This window comes from Tursiops truncatus, chromosome 2 (assembly GCF_011762595.2).
Source record: "Tursiops truncatus isolate mTurTru1 chromosome 2, mTurTru1.mat.Y, whole genome shotgun sequence".
Classification (NCBI taxonomy): Eukaryota; Metazoa; Chordata; class Mammalia; order Artiodactyla; family Delphinidae; genus Tursiops; species Tursiops truncatus.
In genome coordinates, this window is record NC_047035.1 from 113708658 (window position 1) to 113730006 (window position 21349).

At 45.9% G+C, this 21349-nt stretch overlaps 1 protein-coding gene and 1 long non-coding RNA gene across 18 annotated transcripts in view; one reads left to right on the forward strand and one right to left on the reverse strand.

The window, feature by feature from the left end:
• Window positions 1–803: 803 nt before the first annotated feature.
• On the forward strand, window positions 804–10534 carry LOC141278039 (uncharacterized). The gene is made up of 3 exons (XR_012330205.1): window positions 804–845; window positions 4000–4037; window positions 5781–10534. It is a non-coding gene; the product is annotated as an uncharacterized lncRNA (long non-coding RNA).
• The window catches only part of PARP6 (poly(ADP-ribose) polymerase family member 6), a 28301-nt gene continuing 17116 nt past the window's right edge, over window positions 10165–21349 (reverse strand). For 9 of the 17 annotated variants that reach the window (XM_073801216.1, XM_073801214.1, XM_073801206.1 and 6 more), the window contains 10 exons: window positions 20478–20545; window positions 19134–19182; window positions 18791–18903; window positions 18117–18143; window positions 17952–18024; window positions 17169–17238; window positions 11591–11670; window positions 11134–11197; window positions 10878–10962; window positions 10165–10534 (listed from right to left, as the gene is read on the reverse strand). In XM_073801216.1, the coding sequence (XP_073657317.1) occupies window positions 10432–10534; window positions 10878–10962; window positions 11134–11197; window positions 11591–11670; window positions 17169–17238; window positions 17952–18024; window positions 18117–18143; window positions 18791–18903; window positions 19134–19182; window positions 20478–20545 (732 nt within the window). In that variant the 3' untranslated portion in view covers window positions 10165–10431. Of the gene's footprint in view, window positions 10535–10877; window positions 10963–11133; window positions 11198–11590; window positions 11671–17168; window positions 17239–17951; window positions 18025–18116; window positions 18144–18790; window positions 18904–19133; window positions 19183–20477; window positions 20546–21349 lie in introns of those variants that run through there. The other 8 variants (XM_073801215.1, XM_073801209.1, XM_019949299.3 and 5 more) reach the window with 5 other exon arrangements.

Sequence of the window (21349 nt, forward strand, 5' to 3'; positions counted from 1 at the left end):
GAGTAACAGCTACCAAACTTGCCAAATCACTGGGGCTGCAATTCTTAAAGACCCAATAATGCTCTTGGCTAAACTGTGAATTCAACACTAAAATTATTTACTTCTAATGCAGTGCTTAAAGTGAGAGCAGCTGCCCTAGACAGAAGACTAATGTCCATATACTTAGGCTCAAGTCCAGTAACTCAGAAATGAGTTCAAGGACATTCTTTAAGTCATCGTTATTCATGTCCACTACAACCCGTATTCCCAAAATGGCTGCCATGCCCACTGCACAAGGCTCAGAAATACAGGTGTGCAGACTGTTATCACCTGGGCATGAGGCTCTGCCATGCTGCACCTAAGCGCAGTACAGAGAGCCTGGGGACCTCCACCAACCATTTGTCACTTAGTTGAGACACTTTTAACTGGGGGAAATGCATGCTTCATTATTTGACTCACTGAAAGGGGAGAGGGGACTTTTTAAGCCAGCAAAGACCACAATGCAGTTTCCCCACTCACCCAATGAAGAGAGTTCTCTTAAAAGCAGATAAATTCAAAGGTTTAGTCATCTTCCCCAAAGCCTCCCCCACCTACACACACAGACCTGGTGATGGGTTACATATTCTTCCCCTCGGAACAGCCCACTGCATTCCCAACAGCATCCTCAGGCAACCTGAGGGCAAATTATTTGCTAACAATGCTGCAGAGTCCTGACCTAGGCCCTCCTCTCTACGCCAGGGAGTGGCCACACCCTCATTACGGCCAACAAGGAGCTACTGTCCTTTGCCTCTAATCCTAACCTCACACTTAACCAGCTGGCTGAGCAAATCCCAGAACCCTACCAAGAGTGGGCGGGAATGGAACAGGTGAAGATTTCAGTCTTGGGGTTCCAAGTTTGTTTCTACTCTTGTAGCCAAACACCAAAGGCTGCAAATTATACCCCTCCTGCCTTCCTTTGTCTAGAGGACCAAAGAGCCCCTGTAGCAAGTGGAGAGTTGAAGAGTAACATTATTAGTTACTCTGTAAACACTGTACCAGGACCCTGGAGGGGACTGGTTTCCAGATGTCTGCCATTTAGAGAGCCTGCTTCCCAAAGATTAACTATGAGTATGTGGTTTGGGGATGGCAGACAGAAGAGGAGCCCTTGCACTCAATTACGATTTAAGTAATTGCGCTCAGTGACCAAAGAATACATTTGGAGGCATCTCACCTGAGATTAGACACTGCACTGAGTATTCAACATATATCCATGTAGGTGTGTATATATCAACCAATCCTTTCAACAATCAAGAGGAAAAATGTTACAAGTTACACATGGGAAACTGAGATCCAGAGGCTGAACTCCCACCGTTACTCATGTCAGTATGTTAATGAGTTAAACCCGACCTAGAAAAAGCCTGTTTCCAACTTCCCAATGCCTCTGTCAATCATGCCCGGACCTCAACTATCAGGCCGATTTGTGCAGAGGAGGATCAGTGTCCTGGGCTTCAAGGACACAGATAAGAAGCCAAGGGATGCCTTTCCATTACTAGGTCTTTAAATAACCTTCAGACTGGAAGGTGCTTTCCTGCTTCTTCAAACCCTGTGTGAGGCCTCCTCCCCTCAACCCCCAGCAGGAAGTGTGTACTTTCCTCACAGCACTTACCACTGATAACTTTCATGTTCTTTCTCTAATTAGACGGCGAGTTCCGTGGGCTATAACCATTTTAGCCATCCTGGTGTCCACGCCGCTCCCCAAAACAGCTCTCTACACACGAGTTTTTATTGAGTGAATGCAGGCACGTGGCACCAAGCTCTTGACGTATTTCTACTCTCCCCATAACCTGCTCCCACCCCAACCCGTGGCCTCTGCGCTCTACAATCAGCCGCATCTGTTAAGTAACATGAAGCAGAGGCGGGGAGCCAGGTGAGTGGCTCGAACGCAAGGAGGCCTCTGAGCAGCATGCGGAGGCTTGTCGGGCCAGAGATGGTGCTTGGCCGGTAACGGGCCCGAAGGTCAGTGGTCCGCGATCCCGCGGGGCAGGGCTCTGCAGGGCGGGTCCCGGGCCGCTACGTGCAGCCCCGCCTTGGCAGGATGGAGCCCAGTAACCTCCTAGGAGCAAGAGCAGCCCTGCGGCCGCCCCATCATATTCAAGGCGGCACAAAACAGGAACGCGCCACCACAGGGCAGCCACTCTTTCTTCCTCTGCAGCGGGGAAGACCAAGAGTTACGTAACCTCTAGCTGCGCCCCGGGCCGCCGCTGCATCTCCCCGCCGCAAGCGAGCCAGCCCGCCCAACCGCAGACCACTGCACTTCGGGCGGTGACGCCGGAACGCGGGCCCGGGGCTGCAGGAGAGCCCGAGACTGGGGAACTCTGATGGAGAAGGGGACAGGACTGAGATGGGAGACCGAGGGGCGGGGGGGCGGGAGAGCAGGCGGACGTGACCAGAACGGAGGGGGAGGGGCGAGGACGCGGGTGGCGAGAAGGAGGCTGCAAAGAAGAGGGATGCGGTGGAGCGAACGTGACTAGAGAGGAGGGGGAGGGGCGGGAGCCAAGGCATGAATGGGGGTAGGTACGAGGAGGGGACAGAATCCGAATGGAGGAGGGACGGGGAAGCGGAGCTAAAGAAGGAGTTTCAAGGAGAGGTTACAAAGAAAGCATCAGAATGAGGGGGACACGGACAGGATGAAGACGAGAAGCGAGTATTAAGGGTGAAGGGGAGGAGACGAGCGTGGTGGGGAGGGGGGAGGGAGACTGAGGGAGAAAGGATCAGATTAGGAGAGAATAAGGGGAGGAAGACGAGGATGGGACCAGGCAGAAGAGGGAGATAAAGGGAGGGGAGGATGGGACCAGACTGGGGGTGGGGGAAGGTTAGGGACTGGGACAGAAATGGGGCTGGCTGACCCATCTGCCTTCGGAAGAAGCAGGAGCTGGGGGCTCTGAAGAGGAGGCCCTAGGCGCGAGCACCCTTTCTCGTCTCTTCAGACCCCAACCGCGTTGAATCCAAGATGCCACGGATCCTGCGCCACACTGAGTGCGCAGGCGGGCTAGGATTCCGCACTGGCAGGGGCGACGGAGCCCCGGTGGGGACGGATGGCCCAATCTCTCCCCAAGCTCACCTCCGACGTCGTCCGGTTCGGGATGCGCGGCTCCCACAGTGAGGTCCGAAGGCTCGCAGCGCGTCGCTCCAGTGCGGGGATCAGCTACCTCAGCCTCAAGGTTATCCCAGCTAAACGGCCGCCGCAATCCCTCCGCCGCCCCGCCCCCCACCCAATCCTGGCTCCCAGCTCTCGGGGCCCCGCCCCTCTGCGTCCTCGCCGGGCACAGTCACCTTCAGTAGAAGTGCTGAGGGGCGGAACGGGCGGGCAGGTTGCCGTTTAGAGGCGGACTACATTCCGTGGCGGAAGGACATGTTACAAAAAGTCACAGCACTGACGTCCTCAGCGCCCAATGGGGAAGCTTCGAGGCAGCAGGACCCGCCCCCGGAGCTCCGGGTATCTTACCCACCCCCCCTCCGGTCCCCCGGCGCCCGGGCCACCTGTTGCCGCCAATTTGGAAAGCTGGACCAGGGCTCTTCTCTTGACCCTTGGCCCAGGCCGCCCCAGCTGAGCTGCCCTGGCCTATCCAGATGATGCCTAGATTTATGGGTCCCCAGGCAGCATTCCCCCAGCCCTGCCCTGCGACTCCCCGCCTCCCCCCGCCCGGGTGCCCGCTCCACTGCACACCCCGGCGACTGAGCCGAACCCGAGGTTCGCGAGCCTGAGATGGGATCAGAGGTGGGGAAGGATGGAGACTCGTGGGATGGTTGGAGGTTTGGGCCGTCTTCGGAGGGGCTCCGACACTGGAACGGGGTAGGGAGAACCAGGGAGGGCGGAGTGTGCATTGAGCGGGAGCACGAGGCCCTTTTGTTCTTGGGGCTAGAACAAAGAAGGAAGTTGGGACCATGTGAATACTTATGTAGGGGCTGCAGTCCTGCAGAGCGAGTGCCTGAGAGTAGAAAGTGAATAGAAGGTATTAATATTTTTTATATTTCCATCAGGAAATGTCAGAACGTGAGAGCCCATAATCTCTGCCGAAGTAAGCACTTCTGTTTCCAAGCTTGTGTATTTAAATCAATTATTGTTGGAGCTTTTCCTACATTCTTCTCTAAGACATTTTCTGATTTCCCAGTAATTAGCCAATAACAAGTGATGACAGCAGTTATCAACGAAACAGCTGTTAACTCTTGCCATCTTTCAAGAGAGCAAGTTTTGAGAGCAGATACAATGTTGGCTTGTTAAAAATCGTGAATACTATTATCTTAGGTTCTTTCCTTTTCCTGGAAAATGAGACCAAAGGGTGTGACCTGCTCAGGCAGACGCCCTGCCTGCAGCTGAATCACAGGCCTTCATTATGCTTTCCTGTTAGCTCAGATAAGCTGACAAGGAAAAAGTGACCACCTAAATTTGTTTGAGATAAAGTATTTTAATTTCTTCTGTAAGTCCCTTCTGGTCCCCTTAGTTGTAGATAGGAAGTAAACGCTTGGTTATTGAGGTGGTAAGAGCACATGAAGTTGCTGAGAGGAAAAAAAGCCATGCCTCACCAGGGAGAATCAGATTCCTCCCTATTCAGTGAAAGAGGGATGGCATAAACGGCCATCTCTGGCCCCTGAGCTAAACATGAACTAAGTACAGTGGTGAACAACACTGGAGGGGCAATATCTGGCCAATGCTGGACTATGTTGCATTTTAAAGATCTAAATCTATATGTATTCCCATGATTGAAAAGCATGTGTATTAAACTGAAGAGCTGAGGGCAAACTACTGCTCTTCAGTTACAGATATTGATCATCCAATAGTTATAAAAATGCTGTCCATGAAACTTTGGCAGACACTAATCCACCATATTTTTGCTCACATTAGATGTATAGTGAAAATTTATCAGAGTTTAAGGTGGTTGTCATTACTTTGCTGAGAAGCAGCAGAGTACAGAAGCAAGCGTAGGTTCCATCATATTTAATTCCAATTCCACTCACTAGCCCTATGACCATATCCTGTAATTTCATGAGTCCAGTTCCTTAAAAGTAAACTGAAGACAATTCTTGTTCCATAGGGTGGGGTTTGATCAGATGATGTTTGTGAATGAGTATAGCACACGGTCCAATAGGGGTCCTCTTCGAGAACTGACTAGTCCTGGAGGTGTTTCCTTATGACTAGTGCCAGAACATATTTCTCAATTCAAGTAACTCTGTTTGCCCTTCTCTGAGCCATCCTCCTGAATCAAATCTTCATGCCTTTGACCCAGCAACAAGTAACCCCAGGGCTACAGGAAACAGGGGAGGCTGAGGGAGGACACAGACTCCCCTGGAAGCTAGCTCCTCCTCCACGAGCCAGTCCTTCCACTGTCCTCATAGACCTGGCAGGATAGGAGAGGGGGCTGCTAGGTTCACTAGAACGAGGTGTGAGTGAGGGTGTAGATTGCTGTGTTACCTGTTTGGATTTTCGACCATGGAATCACAGAATCTGGAGTTTAATGATTTAACTCTTGGTCATTTGGAGTCCCTGGAGAGGTAGGTGTGTCAGCAAATACCCCCAACCAAACCCTGCAGCCTAAAGACAAGCCTTGGCCCTGGTGAACAGGGTAAGGTTACAGGTTTTACCATTACGTGACCTCTTGGCCTCTGCCTGAAATAGTACTGTTACTTCTCTCAGGCCAATACCGTTTCCAGGGCAGCCCATTGGCCTGAATGTCAGATTTAGAAGTGCTTATCACTTTGGACTTCATATGCCCTTTCCAGAGCCAGACCAAGTAGACTGTAATTTCTTCTATGCCTTCCTTCAGATTCCCAAGGTCTCTTCAGGCCCACCAGGGTGGCAGAAAATCTTAATTCCAGAGTATCCCCCAGACAAATCGTGGAAGGAAGAGAAAGTTGGCCTTCTGGAGTTGGGGATAAAGAGAGAACAGGTTGTCTGTGGGGGAAAGGGAAAGATTCATGGAGGGGGAGACTTGGAGGGGTGGTTACCACAGAGATGGGTATGGGAAGCCCATTCCAGGGTAAAGGAACAGTAAAAAAATGTTTTCTGAATGCAGCTGTGAGGAAATGCCTCATCAGCACTTAGAAGGAGGGAAGATCTCGAGGAGTCCTTGTTCATTCCAGTGCAGGAAGTACTGCCTCAGCCAACGTGGCCTCCAACAATTTTTCTCTAGCCCAGAATTGCTAGACAAATCACAGGACAAAGCCTCCTTAGGGTGGGTTAGTCCTATCCACCAAACCACTCCTGTGGAGGCCTGTGCTCTCTCCTTTTTCCCTACAAGTGTAGCCAGAGCTCAGGCTCCCTAAGATGCAAGTGGAACTTGTAAGCAGACCCTATTCCCCCAAAGTAATCCAGATTTAGAAGACCAAGAAAGGCATCAGCGGGAATTCCCTGGCGGTCCAGTGGTTAAGACCGCCCTTCCGCTGCAGGGGGCACGGGTTCGATCCCTGGCCAGGGAACTAAAGATCCCGCATGCTGTGGCCAAAAAATAAAATAAAATGAGAAGTTTTACAAAAACAAGAAAGAAAGGCATCAGCAAACAATAGATCAAATGCCCCCTTCCCCAGGAAGTCTTCCTACTGCAGTTCAATCATAATCTGCATTTTCCTTGGCACCATACTTCTAGTCTCCACCTCCATGCTCACTGGCTACAAGTTAACCTGACCCACTTATCCTAGGAAGAACAGCTAGGACAAAGGAGACTTTGGTCTCCTAGATAAAATAATTTTTGTAGGCAACACTTTAACTTAAAGGGTGACATCTTTGGGCCCCTTGCAGGGTGCCTCTGAAATATTTGTGGAAAAATCTATACAGTACTCCAGAGAGACCAATGCCCCTTCAAATGAACTACTTTATTCCCCACCGCCTTCTGGGGGAGAAGGACCCTGAAGGAATTATGTGACCCCTGAAGCTTCCTCCCCGCCATTCCCAAATTGATCCCAGAAGCTGAGACATCATCCACCCAAACCTCCATCTCAGAATCCATTCTGTGAGAAGCTGGTAAGTAACGCAGTTATGACTCAGCATCAGACTCTTCCCTTCCTCTCCCCATTGGCCAGAATGAAAGGCCGAATCTAGCAGAAGGATCCTCCCCTATGGATGGCCACATCCTCACCACAAACTGAGTCATGGCCACACCCTGCCTGGATGGAAAATTACCATGAGAGGTAAGGGGAAGGTTTAACTCCAGGAGTTTTAAGTTCTCAATCCAGAAATCACAGCCATCTACTCTCCACCTGGAACTAATTGAGGAAAACATTTTCCCGGCCCTAGCCCTAACAAAGCATGTCCAGGTCTAAATGAGTAAGGCTGCTTGAGCCCAGGACCATGTGAAAGGTAGGAGGCCACTGTCAACCACTGTGTGCAGTATTTGTTGTCCTGGCTTCGGTGAAGGATGATGTCTTGCTCAGATCTGGCTTTCACAGGCTCCACCTCCCCACATCCAAGGCAGCCAAGCCTGGGTGGGAGAAAGGGGCAATCCTCCTTCAACTCCCACTGCAGGCTGTAGGAGGATTCCCCTCCAGAAACTCAGGGCCCTGTGCAATTTTCCTTGCAATGAAAGCATTCTTGTTATAGGAATGCTGCGGGTTTTAATTAGATTTGTTTTACACCATACATGTTTTGAATTTTTTCAGATATGGTTATGTATGGCTTTCAAACTTCTCAGATTCGAAAAGTTCTGATGCTGTTATGTAGAACACTATAAAATGGTATATTTGATTTCATTACGATTTTATTAGCATTAAAAGACTAGTATGCATATGCTATTAAAAAAGTGAGTCCCATGAGGCAAGCTCAAGTTTTTTGAGTTTTTCTGGTAACACACACCATCTGTTCATCACTTCTCATTCCATCATTTGCTAGTACTTGCTATGTCAGATGCCACTGATAAAGAAAAACTGTAAGAAATGGTTAAAAATGAGAAACGTCTATTACCAATTTCAGAAAATTGAGCAAAAACGTCGTTACAACATTTGAGTAGCCAAGCACCTAGGTTCAATTGCTGGAACACCAGTGGGAGCAGTTTGAGAACCCCTGGGAAAGTAAAAGAGTTAAGAGCTCAGGCCCTGGAGTTGAGCAATTCTGGTTAAAAACCCAGGATGGCCACTAACCAGTTGTGAGAACTTACCCACACTATTTAAGATCTCTTAAAAAAAAAAACCGTCTTTCATCTTTGTTGTCAGGATTAAATGAAAAAATATTTGTAAAGTTTGAAAGGCTATATAGCATAGAACCAGAATGGCAGCTCTGGAGTCGGGTTGCCTGTCAGTCACTAGCTGTGGAATATGGACAAATCACTTATCCTTTGTGCCTGTTTTCTCATCTACAAAATGGGAATAATGGCATCTATTTCATAGGCTTGTTTTGAGAATTATATTAGTCAATACAGGTAGAGAGCATACAACAATACCAAGCACACAGTAAGTAAGCCAAGGTATTAGCAAATTATTAAGGTGCTTAGCATAATGCCCAGCACCTACCTAATAAGAACTGAAAAATGTTAGCTATCTCTGATACTGTACACATGAGCTGCAAGGGTCCTCCCACGTGGAAGGAATTTCAGTTAGGGTGGACTCCCTGATGGGGTCATTTACTTAGAGAAATTCCTCCTAGACCTGAAACCAGAATGGGGGAAGAGACTTGTAGAGTCAGAATGTAGCAGTCTTTATCAAGAAGGGGTAAAGGGGGCTTCCCTGGTGGCGCAGTGGTTAAGAATCCGCCTGCCAGTGCAGGGGACGCGGGTTCGAGCCCTGGTCCAGGAAGATCCCACATGCCGCGGAGCAACTAAGCCCGTGTGCCACAACTACCGAGCCTGCGCTCTAGAGCCCGCGTGCCTAGAGCCCGTGCTCCGCAACAAGAGAAGCCACTGCAATGAGAAGCCCACACACCATAATGAAGAGTAGCCCCCGCTCACTGCAATTAGATAAAGCCCACGTGGAGCAATGAAGACCCAACACAGCCAAAAATAAATAATAAGTTTAAAAAAAAAAAAAGGAAGGGGTAAAGAAGTTTAAGAAACAGCTCCTAGGGGGATGGACCGTTAAGAATGCTACTTCCATGTTAAGTTCAGGCTTTGTAGTCTTAACTACAAAGCTGGTAAGATACCCAGGCAAAGAAGGTTACCTCCAAGGTAGGATGAAGGTAATGAAAGACAACAGGTAGCCTAGCACAGGCTTTATAAATCAAGAAGCTGTAACAATTTAAAAAACCCTATACTTGGGCTTCCCTGGTGGCGCAGTGGTTGAGGGTCCGCCTGCCGATGTAGGGGACATGGGCTCATGCCTGGTCCGGGAGGATCCCGTGTGCCGCAGAGCGGCTAGGCCCGTGAGCCATGGCCGCTGAGCCTGCGCGTCCGGAGCCTGTGCTCCACAACGGGAGAGGCCGCAACAGTGAGAGGCCTGCGTACAACAACAACAAAAAACCTATACTTAAAAGCCAGGCTTGTTTAATGCTTTTTGTAGTCTCTGTGCTTATATTCCTGTTTTCTTCATTAATAGCTCATAAAATATTTGGCAATATCCAACCTGTCTCTTAGAACTAACTTAGGGTTTTAGGTACACAGAGCACAGCCTAAAGGCCAGCAGAAGGTTGGCAGTGGGAATTTCAACAGGGAGATGGCTTTCACTGAAACAGGTCTCCTAGAAACAGCTGTCTTCCCTCACACTGCTATCCTTGGATAATCTGGATTTTGTTTCATTAAGGGAGGCTTTATTTCCTTAGGATCTCTTTATAGATTTCAAGTTAGAGACCAACCTGCTTCCTGCACCTGCCAGCTCTCCCCCCACCTCTCTTATCCCAAAGAAATAGCTGCGAGGAGGAGAGTAGGGCCCAGCCCCCAAGACACAGAGCAAGGGAGAGCGGATAGGTTTTGTGCAGAACGTAGAGGTCCTAAGGATAGGAAATCTGAGCTGCTTTGGCCTCAGTGGTCCTTTTAAACCTTGAAGAGTCACCAGTGGTATTCTATATCCTTCTCAGTTTGTGTCATCTGCATAAGTTTCCTTTGTCTAATCCGTTGATTAAAATGTTGACAGATCTGTAGTATACTATACTAGATGGACTTAGCTTTGACTCCATCCAACATAAATAATCCCAACCCTCATGATATTCCACTCTCCCCACCCCCACCCGCATTTGGGGGCTTGGGGCAGGTGCTGGGCCAAGGTTAGTCAGACCACAGTGATCATATCCAATCCACAGCACCTTCCATTTTATTGTTTTATTTACAAACAGGGTGAAGTCAACTGGGAAAATCAGGTAGGGAGTCAGTCTGGGCCATCCAAATGTGGAGTGGTTCCTGGGTCAGTCTCCACCATGAAGGCCGCCTCTTCTGTCCTTTTCCTGCCCCTTGGTAATGGCCTCTTGATTCCTCAGGGCAGCCTCGGTTGCTGCTCCTGAGCCCTTTTATGAGGGCAGGTGGATCCTGGGGGAACGGGGGTGGTACGAGGGCTGGGGCCCCCTCAGTTTGTGTAAACCTGAGTTCCGATCACACGCATGATTTCCTTCTGTATCTTGGGGTCCTGAGTATTAATGTTGGCATCGCCCACCTGACCATCCTCATATCTGCCAAAGATAGGGCAAGTGTGAGCATAAGAGAGAGAACAATACCAGAATAATGTCAACCAATGGAACTGCATTTGGAGGTGTGGCCATCCCATCCAAGAAGTCAAAACCCTTTCTTGATACTCTTTAGGGTGGAAGAGATTCAGCTTATCTGGTTTCCTCTCAACAGACCTTTATCTATACCCATCCCTATCCTCCAAGGGGAAAGTCCCAGTGCCAGCTCCACTCAGGTAGCCAGAGACAAGTCTCCGATAACAGAAACAGACTTTCCCAGTAGTCACATATCATCATGCTCTCACCCTCACTCCTCCAAGTAATTCCCAAGGAACCCTCCTAGACTTACACAAAGAAGAACCGTGTGCAGACATGGTCGGACACAGGGCACACCCAGATGTTCCCATGCTTCTGGAGGTCCTTAGATGTAATCACTGGGAAGAGAAGGGCCAGAAGTTATACATATAATGCTTGGGTCAGAGAGTCCAGGCACGGATGGGAAGATATGATGCTTCAACATCAACCTTGGCTAGATCATGTGACAAAGTTGCACCAGAAATAAAGGTTGGGGACCCAGAAAAACAGGGACTGGGTGAGATACCTACCTTCACAAAGTGCTATACAGTTTAGATTCCGACTCTGCAGGAACCTTGACTGAATGGATCGGGTCTGGAAGAGGAGAGCAGAGCCAGGTAGATGGTTATAGCTTTCCCTAGAGAGGCTAGTTAGCTGGTAATGGTTGGGGATGGGGATTGGGATATCCAGCCACCCCCCTGAAATTTTTGCTTTCCATAATCAATCTGGATGAGTCCAGGCTTCCATCTTTACGTTTTCATGTCACTGGATTTAAACTCAGTCTCTGCTTTCATACTTATGACTGAGGCCACAGATGACTCTAGAAATGTGTTCATCTTAGAACATATCTGATTCCTTCAAATGATCTTTAAACCACCCACCACCACCACCTCCACCACCACCATTGTTTCCCCATCCATCTCTGTAACCTAAACTTATCCCAGAGGAAGGGTCCTGCCTCAGTGGAGCAACGGCAACTAATAATACCTGGGGGATGGTATTCATTCTGTTATATCTCTGGACCAGCTCGTCCTTGGAGGGCATCCTGTGCTGTCCTTTTCCCATTCCTGCCACAGAAAAACAAACCAGTTCATTCACCCATTCCTTAGTCAAATATTTACCGAGTGCCTACTATGTGCCAGGCACTGAGCTAGAGACGCTTGGTGATACAGCAGTGAATAAAGCAAACAGAGTATCTGCCGTCACAGAATTTAGTCTGATGGAGATTACAGGAAAGGAACAAATAATTACAACAGAGCAGGGTAAGGGTTATGATGGGGAGAATATAGAGCACTGTGTGAGCCAGAGAAGAACTAACCTAGCCTCGGGGTTTGAAGAAGGCTTCCTGGTGACAGCTATGCTGAGAACTACAGGATTAGGAAGAGTTAGCTAAATGAAGAGGGAAGAAGTATTCTAGGCAGAGATAATAGGATATTAAAAGGCCTGGAGGAAAGACAAAGCAGTGTGCCTTAGTTTGTACCAGCTTAGTTGATGGCAGAGAAGTGGTGAGAGATGATGTGGAAGAGATAAGGTAGGATAAGATCAAGCAGGCCTAATAGGCCATGTTAAAGCAAATGGAGTTTATCCTGAGAACATCTGGGAATCACTGAAGGGTTCTAAGACAGGGAGTAACACAAGAAATGAGTCAGGAATGAGGGGCCTAGGAGAGTGGTGACATCAACACCTCGGGTCAAATGCCAGGTTGAGTGAAATGAGTGGAGAGGAAGCAAGCAGAGCAAGTCAGATCTGCTCTAGTTGAAAGTTACATAAAAAGCTCTGACCAGGGTCATTCAGAGAAAAGGGAGAAAGCAGAGCAGTTAAGTGATGAATAATTTTCCACAGGTAACCACAACGGCAACTACCTTGAAGAGTCCTGCTTCCTTCAGAAAGTCCTCCCAGACTTGAGGGAGAGGTGCCAATTCACTCATTTTCACCCTATCTAAATTCATAAATCCTCCGCCATCTTTACTCCTCACTGAATAGCCCTGTTTATAACATTTATAGATTCATTCTGGATTCTTCCTACTTAGATGTGCAACAGTGCTTGTGTGCCCCTATTCCCAACTCTTTCTGGCCTATGATTAGGACTTCAGTCTCTGTATTCAGCTTTATCACAGGCCCAGCCTTATCACAGTCAGGGATGAGTCTGTGTATGAGACCATGAGACCCAAGAGGGAGACGGATGAAGATGGGAAATGATGCTATCATTGCAGGCCATAAGCAGGGCACTTATCTCACCAGTCCACCCTGGAACTTTCTATTATTACTAACTCCACACTGCTGCAAGTCTTGGTTTTGTGATAGCCACGGTATAGAAGTAGGGATGATAACCACTGGACTGACATTCTTCACTGCTCAGGCTGTCAATTCATCATGCACTCACACTGAAGCCCCATGACAGATTTACTGCCTGAACAAAATTTAGGGCAATGAGAGCCTCAAGCCTTGAATTGCCAATTTCTTTCTCCTACAGGACACCCACCACCCCTCTGTTTACAACTTCTCCATTAGCCTTAACTAGGTTTAGCTCTGCATCCAAACATGATGACTTTCTCAGCCTGGGTATTTCAGTGCATAGTTCTGAGTGAAATTCCCATTTAGGTTTTATCCCAGACGTTAAGAGAGAACAATCTGATTTCTATGGCTGGTCTTAGAGATGGCCCTTATGATGTAATCCAAATCTTGTCCCATCCCAATCCTGTTGCACACTGTCCTGACCATAATGACCCAATCATCTTCTGTCAGTTTCCCTGAGACCAGACACCCTGAGAACCTGGAGGCCAGAATAATCTGCTTTGTGTCCAGAGTATACACTTGTGAGAAGCTTCTAAACACGACTAAACACAAAGATCGAGTTTACCATCTCCTTTCCCACTGTCCCTCATTTTAACCTGCTCACTATGGCCAAGTCATTAGGGGCTCCGCTAGTCAAATGAATGCTCTCTATTTACAATGACCCCCAGAGGGCACCCAATGTCACTAGGCTACAGATACCCTGAGGAAAAATAGAGAAAACCAGAGCAGAAAGGGGTGGAAGGAAACATACAAAGAAGACAGAGTTGGCCAAATGCTGGAGTTAACTAAAATAACTTGGACATTTACACACATCTCACCCAGTATCAGAGACTCTCACATATCTATGGGGCTCTCAGACTCAGTCATTCAAGCAAAGCCTACCCTGTGAGTCCAATATAATGATAAGAACACTGGCCTAGAAGTTAGGAAAACTGGATTCCAGTCCTAACTCTGCTACTTAGATCTGTGTGACCCTAAGAAAGTCATTTAACTTTTCTGTGTTATCTACTTTCTTACCTGTAAAGTAATAAGAGACTGGACAAGATGACCTGTAATTCCAGTAGTAAAAGCATAAGGTATTTTGTATCTATAATCAAGTCGACCTTTGGAGGGAGAAGGATGGTGCCATATGATGTTTTTACGTTATCAGTACATGAAGAAGAAAGTTAAGAAGTCAATAGAGATTCCTGGCTCCATCTAATAACTAAAGGTATTCAGGCACTCAGTAATAAACAAAGGCCAATGGGAGAGGAGAGAGGGAGAGAACAGGGAGAAAACAGACAAGAAGAAAGAATTTTGTGGGCAGTAAAAGCCAGGAGAATCTCACTACTTAGAATTAGAGCTTAATTAGAGGGAGGCTCAGGCTGGGACAAAGATAAAAATTGTGGAACCTAGACAAAGCCAAAAGAGTACCCTGATCCCACCCTGACTGTGGACCCCAGGCACAAAGAATAAGATTCATTCACACATTCAATAAATATATATTCACTGGGCCCTTACCCTTCTTGGATTAATCATAACCTTTGGTTCACAACACACTATCATTTATTTAATAGGACAATGAATACCTACAGACCTAAGAACGAAATCCAAGAACTAAAACATTAACAGTGACTTACATCTAAGTGCTCCTAACTCTATCCCAACTATCTGCCTCCACTTGGGAGGTATCCACTATCCCAAAATTTGAGTTATTTTTTTCTTTAGTTTTATCATGCACACGCACATAGCTAAATAATTTTAATTTTTTAAATTAATTAATTATCTATTTTTTGCCTGCATTGGGTCTTCATTGTGGTGTGTGGGCTTCTCATTGCGGTGGCTTCCTTGTTGCAGAGCACAAGCTCTAAATGCACAGGCTTCAGTAGTTGTGGCTCATGGGCTCAGTAGTTGTGGCTTGTGGGCTCTAGAGTGCAGGCTCAGTAGCTGTAGTGCACAGGCTTAGCTGCTCCGCGGCATGTGGGATCTTCCCGGACCAGGGCTCGAACCCATGTCCCCTGCATTGGCAGGCGGATTCTTAACCACTGCACCACCAGGTAAGTCCTAATTTTAATTTTTGAGCAACATAAAAAGGCATCATACAGTAATCCTCTGGGCTTGCCTTTTTTTTTTTTACTCAACTATTATTTACTCAACATTTTTTCCATGTTGCTGAATGCCACTGTTGGTTCATTTTCATTGATGAATAATAATCCATTGTAAGAATATATTAAAATGTATTTATCCATTCTCCTGATGATGAGCACTTGGGTTGTTTCTAAGATTTGCTGTTGCAAACAATATTACTCTGAACATTCATGTACACACCTTTGGGTGCACATATGCAGAAATGAAAATGCTGGGTCACAGGGATAAAATTTCTCAGCTTTATGAAATTTAACACCAAATGTTTTCCAAAGTGGTCGTACCAATTTATATTCCCGTAAGTGATAAACCAGATCCTGCTTATCTGCAACCTCTGGTACAATCAGAGGTATTATCAGATTTTTTAATTTTTGCCAATCCACGTAGATGGTACATGGTAAGTGATTACAGTCTTGCTTTTACTTCCTTGATTAACAGAGGATGAGCAGCTGCTCATATTTTTTGGTCATTTCTTCAGTGAGATGCCTGTTCATGCTGTTTGCCTTTTTTTTTTATTGGGTTGTCTTTTTCTAATTTGTAAGAATTTTTATAATGCATCTTTATTACTAATCTTTTATAGTTGTGTGTGTTACAAATGTCTTCTGGTTTGTAACTTGCGTTTTCACTTTCTTAAGGTGTCTTCTGACGAACAGAAGCTTTTTGTTTTAATAAAGTCAAATTTACCAATCTTCTATGATTTGTAATTCCATCTTTTTCTATTCTCTGGGTGATTTTGTTTAAGACTGGGATAATTTGTTCTTTGAAAGTGTGACTTAAGACTCACTTGTAAAATTATCTGGGTTTAGCAGAAACTAACACACCATTGTAAAGCAATTATACTCCAATAAAGATGTTTAAAAAAAAATTATCTGGGTTTGGTAAGTTCTTTGTTTTGTTTTGTTGTGGCAAATTTGAAACTACTATTTCAATGTATTTTACAATTTAGAGCTATTCAGGCTTTCTATTTCTTCTTGAATCAGTTTTGTTAAGTTATATTTTTCTAGGAATTTATCAATTTTGACAAAGTCTTCAAATCACTGGCATAAAGTTGACAGAATTTTATTAGCTTTTAAAATTTTGCTCTATCTATAGTTATGTTCCCTTTTTCATTCATAATATTATTTAATTGTGCTCTTTTTCTTCTTAATCAATCTAGCCAGGTTTATCTGTTTTGTTAGTTCTTTAAAAGAATCATCTTTTGGCTTTTTTGAGCCTATCTATTGTACCTGTTTTTATTTCACTGATTTTGGTTCTTACCTATATTAACTCCTTTCTTCTACTTTGTTTGGTTTATTCTGTCGTTAGAGACTTTTCTAGTTCTTTTATTCTGGAACTAAGTGTTATCTTTATAACAGTTACAATTAATGGAGAATACTAAATAGTAATTTATAAAAATCTAGCACTGGCCCCTTCATATGGTAGACATGCAACTATATGGTGGCTCACTTTTATATAGAGACTATACAGAACAAGAACAAAAGAAGACTGAAAAGGAACTCCGACATAAACTTGAAACAATGAGAGAGCTAAGTCAGATTCATTTTCTGAGCTGGACGCAGCTGAACTCATCTCCTGACTAGAATCTGGACATTGTTTATGCCTTATCTTTGGAATAAAATGCTTCCTCTTGCATTCAACGTGACTAATATAATAGTGTATGATTATACATAGTTTAAATTTTAAAAGGTGGTTGACAAGGAGGAGAACAATGTCTTCAGAAATGTAAGCCAGTGGAAGGGGCTCAAGCCTTCAAGTGCATTCATATATAAACTCGCATGCACGTGGTGTGCACACACACAATCTATAATGACAGGCTAATGCCAACACCAAAAATGTGTTCTCCGAAGAGCCTAGTTTCATTTCCCAGTTATTCCTTAACCCACTCCCAGGACCAAGGCCCCACAATGAATAAAACGATCCCTATGGAGAAGAGGATACCTAAGAGAAAGGGAGATAGTTTGCCTCAACTTGCAAAGAATCTAAATTCCTAATGAGAGAAAACAGAGAAAGATTATGTATCCATGATTGGGGAGAGAGCTGACACAGACCAAGTGTCCATGATGGAAGAGGAGACAGCATAGGATTATGTATTCACAAAATGGATGCAATGTAAATAGAGTCAATGTGACCAAAGATTATTTCTTACCTGAGTATCCAAAGGAAATACTGGAGATGGGGCTCAGGTAGATGCCTTTGCCATAGGCTGCTCCATGCAGCTTGCAGGGAAACACCAGGATGAGCAATATGAGCCTGGGCCCACCCATGGCTGTGTATTAGGCAGCCACAAGGCTTATCCAGCCCTCTGTCCCTCCATTTAATCTTCTCACTCGCTCAGATAACTTTAGGCACCTACTCTTGAAAAGCTGATTGGCTGAAAAGTGGATGCAAGTTAACCCCTTTGCCTGTGAAATAGTAGATATTGATGCCTTGGAGAGTGAGGAGTGGCAGAGCCACTGAGTCAGTTCCTCAGAAGACATGCTCCTGTTCCTAGGCCTTGGTATATATGCAGATCCCCACCCTCCAAAAAGGAATGCAGAACAGGCAGTCAGGAGGAGGAACAATAACTATTCCTTGGAGTCTTGCAGGGCAAAGAAATGTCTCCTATATCAACTATCTGAATGAATAGTCACATATATTGAAAAGCTCTAACAAGTTAATTTATCACAGTGGCTGCAATCAGCAATCTATTATTTCTACCTACAGCTATATGCCCATTCCTAAAAACACCAAAAAACACAGGCTAGGGTCAAAATACAACAGCCACGTTCATTCTATACACATAGTTTCAACTTCCTCCCTAGCGAAGCCTCACGGGAGGCTAGGTTTGAGGACACTGAGGCAAAAACAGTTGAGTACTCTAGAGAAGACTTCAAAACTGAGTGGGGCAGGGAGGGGGGTGGAGAGAAAGGGAAAAGGGGCACAGCCTCACCTGCAGTTTGGTGTAGGATGCATTGACCAGCCCATTGCGCAGGATCGAATGCCAGTTCTCAATGTGGGACCCACTGTAAGGCAGGGTAGAATATATGTCTCCTCATGGAATGAGGTTCCCAGGAGCACTTCCAAGACTGCCACTCCCACCCATTCTCACACTCACAGGACATGAAGATGGACACAAATAAACCTAGCAATGGATATGCACATGGATATAGTCACAGGCATGCAAGATGTGTGTGTGTGTGGCTAACCCTTACATTTTAATATACAGTCTCCTCTTCTCTTCCATGCTTCAAACAGTCCTATCCTAAATCCTCAACTGCTGGTTCAATATTTTCATTTGCCTATTATCCTGATATCTCAAATTAAACAAATTCATCTCAAACTCAACACGATTATCACTGATCCCAAATATGGCTTCCAGTAATGAGTTCACATCTCCTTTAGGGAAAGGGTACCACCAACTCCCTTTAAGTTACCTTTAATCTCTCTTTTTCTCTCTCTCCTCTCACAACTGGGCATAAATTGCTGATTTCCTTCAAAGTAGCTTTCAAATCTATCCCTGCTATAATCTGTTCCTTCAACCACATATTTTTATATGTAAAAGTCATTTCTCTTCAACTACATCACAAGTAGCTTGAGAGTAAAGACCATATCTTATGTATCTTTATCCTCCACAGCACCTACCACAATAGCATGTAGTATCTGTTGACTGACTGGTTGATGGACATAGATAACACAAACTCATATGCCTCAAGTGAACTTGCCTTCCCATCCCTCTACATTATTTCTGCCTTATCCAGCACCCACCCCCAGCCCCGCCCCACTCCTCACTGGAAGGCAAAGGTGCTGCCATAGAGCTTCTTGGCGGTCCGGAACCGAGCCTCCTTGGCGGGAGGGCTGCTCAGCAGGAGGAACTGGTGTGAGGTGTGCATGAACTTCAGCTGCTGCCCAGGGTGGGGGTGGGGTCAGGAAAACAGAGCAGAAATGGAGATCAGGGAGGGAAGGGAGCAAACTAGGCTTGCACTGACCCCAAAGAAAGGAAATATGTGTAGGCCCAAAGACTACTGAGACAAGCCCAACCAGGCAGGTCTAGGACCAATTCAGTTAGCTGGTTTGGAGCCCCTCCCTGCCCCTCACCAGAAATTTAGTGTTTAGAGGGAGAATGGTCACTTACCCTGCTGAGAGGTAGTTTGACAATGTGTGACCTGTTACTAGAGATGATCCTAGGACAAAACAGAGAAAAAACAAAAAGGTAGAATAAGTGTGTGGTTAGGCCATCCTGAACAAAGCAGCAGCCTTGCTCTGCCCCTGGGAGAACAAGCAAGGATTCCAGGGCTGTTTGAGTCCAGGACACTATCTGGATATTCCTGTGGGTGGTAATGTTTGTGTATAAAAATGTAAAAGCGAAGTTACTGACCAGGGACCAGCAAGTTACTGGGTAAACACAATGGATGAAAGAAAGAGAGAAGTGGGAGGTGGGCTGCTACATCTAGGGAGAGAAAAGGATAGAACAAAAGGTCAGCACAAGAGGTCAGCTACCAAACAAAGTTAGAAAGGTAGGGTCTGTATTAGAATGGTGACAACTTACACTTGGGATTTAGAAACTGAGAACTGGGGCTCAGGAGCCATCCTGCCTGAGCTCAAAGGAAGGCTGAAGGCTCTCAGAGATGAGGGGAATGGAAAGTTATTGTTTGAGCTGCAGAAAAAAAACAGAAGAAACTAGAACAAACTTCCTGAGGATTTGGGGACAGACTGGGCCATATGTAGGCTGAACTTAGAGGACAGGAGAGAACAAAGGCATAAACTGTTGAGGGCTCAGCAAGGGAGTATTATCTCTTATAGTGGACATGGTTTTTTTCTTTTGTGCTTCACTCATGTACCTGTGATGCCATCCTGGATGGTCTATGCCTGGTCATTCCTCATACTAAGAGGGAGCATGTTGCATTGAGAAAGTACTAATGTCAAAGGCTGACTAGACAGAAGGAAGTAAGCTAGAAGGGGAAAGCTATGTCAGGAAAAGAGAAGAGAAATCAAGAGAACAGGAATCAAGATCAGGGAGGGAGGGCAAGGGGTGGAGGGAAGTAGAGAAAGGTCAGAACCTTTGCTAGGAGAAGGGAGTAATAATAGTGCTTCAAGGCTCTGGACAGTCAACATCAACAAGGAAGGGCTTGAGATATGGAAAGGGCATAGAAGAGGGAGACAGACTTCTCTGCATGCATAGAAACCCTGACTGAAATGAAGTGTTAATTCCGACATGGAAGCAGCACTCAAAAACCTATTGGGAAACAAGAAACACCTGAAGAGAACTTGAGACATCACATTAGAATTTGTGGGCTCTTTGTAGGATCTGAGTTCCTGTCAAGGGCAGGTGTATCAGTAAAACCCAAGAAAGAGCAACCACAATATCTATAACCTTGCGAAGGATGCTGAAACCACCTCTAAGAGAAGGTGTAGGCTCCATGTTTGATACTATGCCCCATTCCCCCACCCGCCAAAGGATGAACCATTCTACTCATACCACTGCAGAAGAGGATGGGCCAGGGGATCCAGCTTGTCCATCTGCTTCTTGATTTCCAGATATGAGCCCTGTAAGACAATGGCCGTAAGGTTATCTCCCAGGAGAGATGGGAGCCCTCCCACTTTCCACAGACTATCAGGGCCCAGGGCAAGGTAGGCACTGAAGACCATACCAAACCAAGAGGAGATGGGCTTCCCACCCTGAAGGACCCCAGTCAGGTTGGGAAGACTCATAAATAAATATGAAAATGACTGAAAATGCTTACAAAACAACATGCAGGTGGGTCTCCCTCATTTTATGCAATTCCTACAGCCCTAAAAAGTTGATTATAAATCAAAATAAATAAATAAATAAAATCAATGTCCCAGAAAGATTAGGCTAAGGAATCCTGTGGTAAAACTTTACATAAAACATAACAGTCCTTCTGACAAGTAAATCATCCCTCCTGGGTGTATGTTATGTGTTAATCTGAACTGTGATATATAGGATTTGCTGAGAAGAGGCCCACCTGTAAATGTGAGTACAAATGAATGTCTATTCATGCAGAGATTGCAGACGAGGGGTGGGGAAGTCTGGTGAGAGACAGCCTTGAGTCAAAGGATGGTCACTGCTCCATGTGGCTGCCCCACCCCTAGAAGGATAGAAGATGTAGGCCCCTGGGTCTAGTTCCTTACCTCCAAGCCCCCCTCCTCACCCTCCCAACCCTGGACAGAGGTCTTTCCCTCACTTCTCTAATGCCCTAAGAATTATGGAAAAAACATTAAATAGGAACAACTTGTGAAGGAACTAGCAGCAAAGGTAAAGGTTGAGAGATACATAAGGAGTGAGAAATAGGAATAACAGAGCTAACAAAACAGAGAACAAAGACTGAG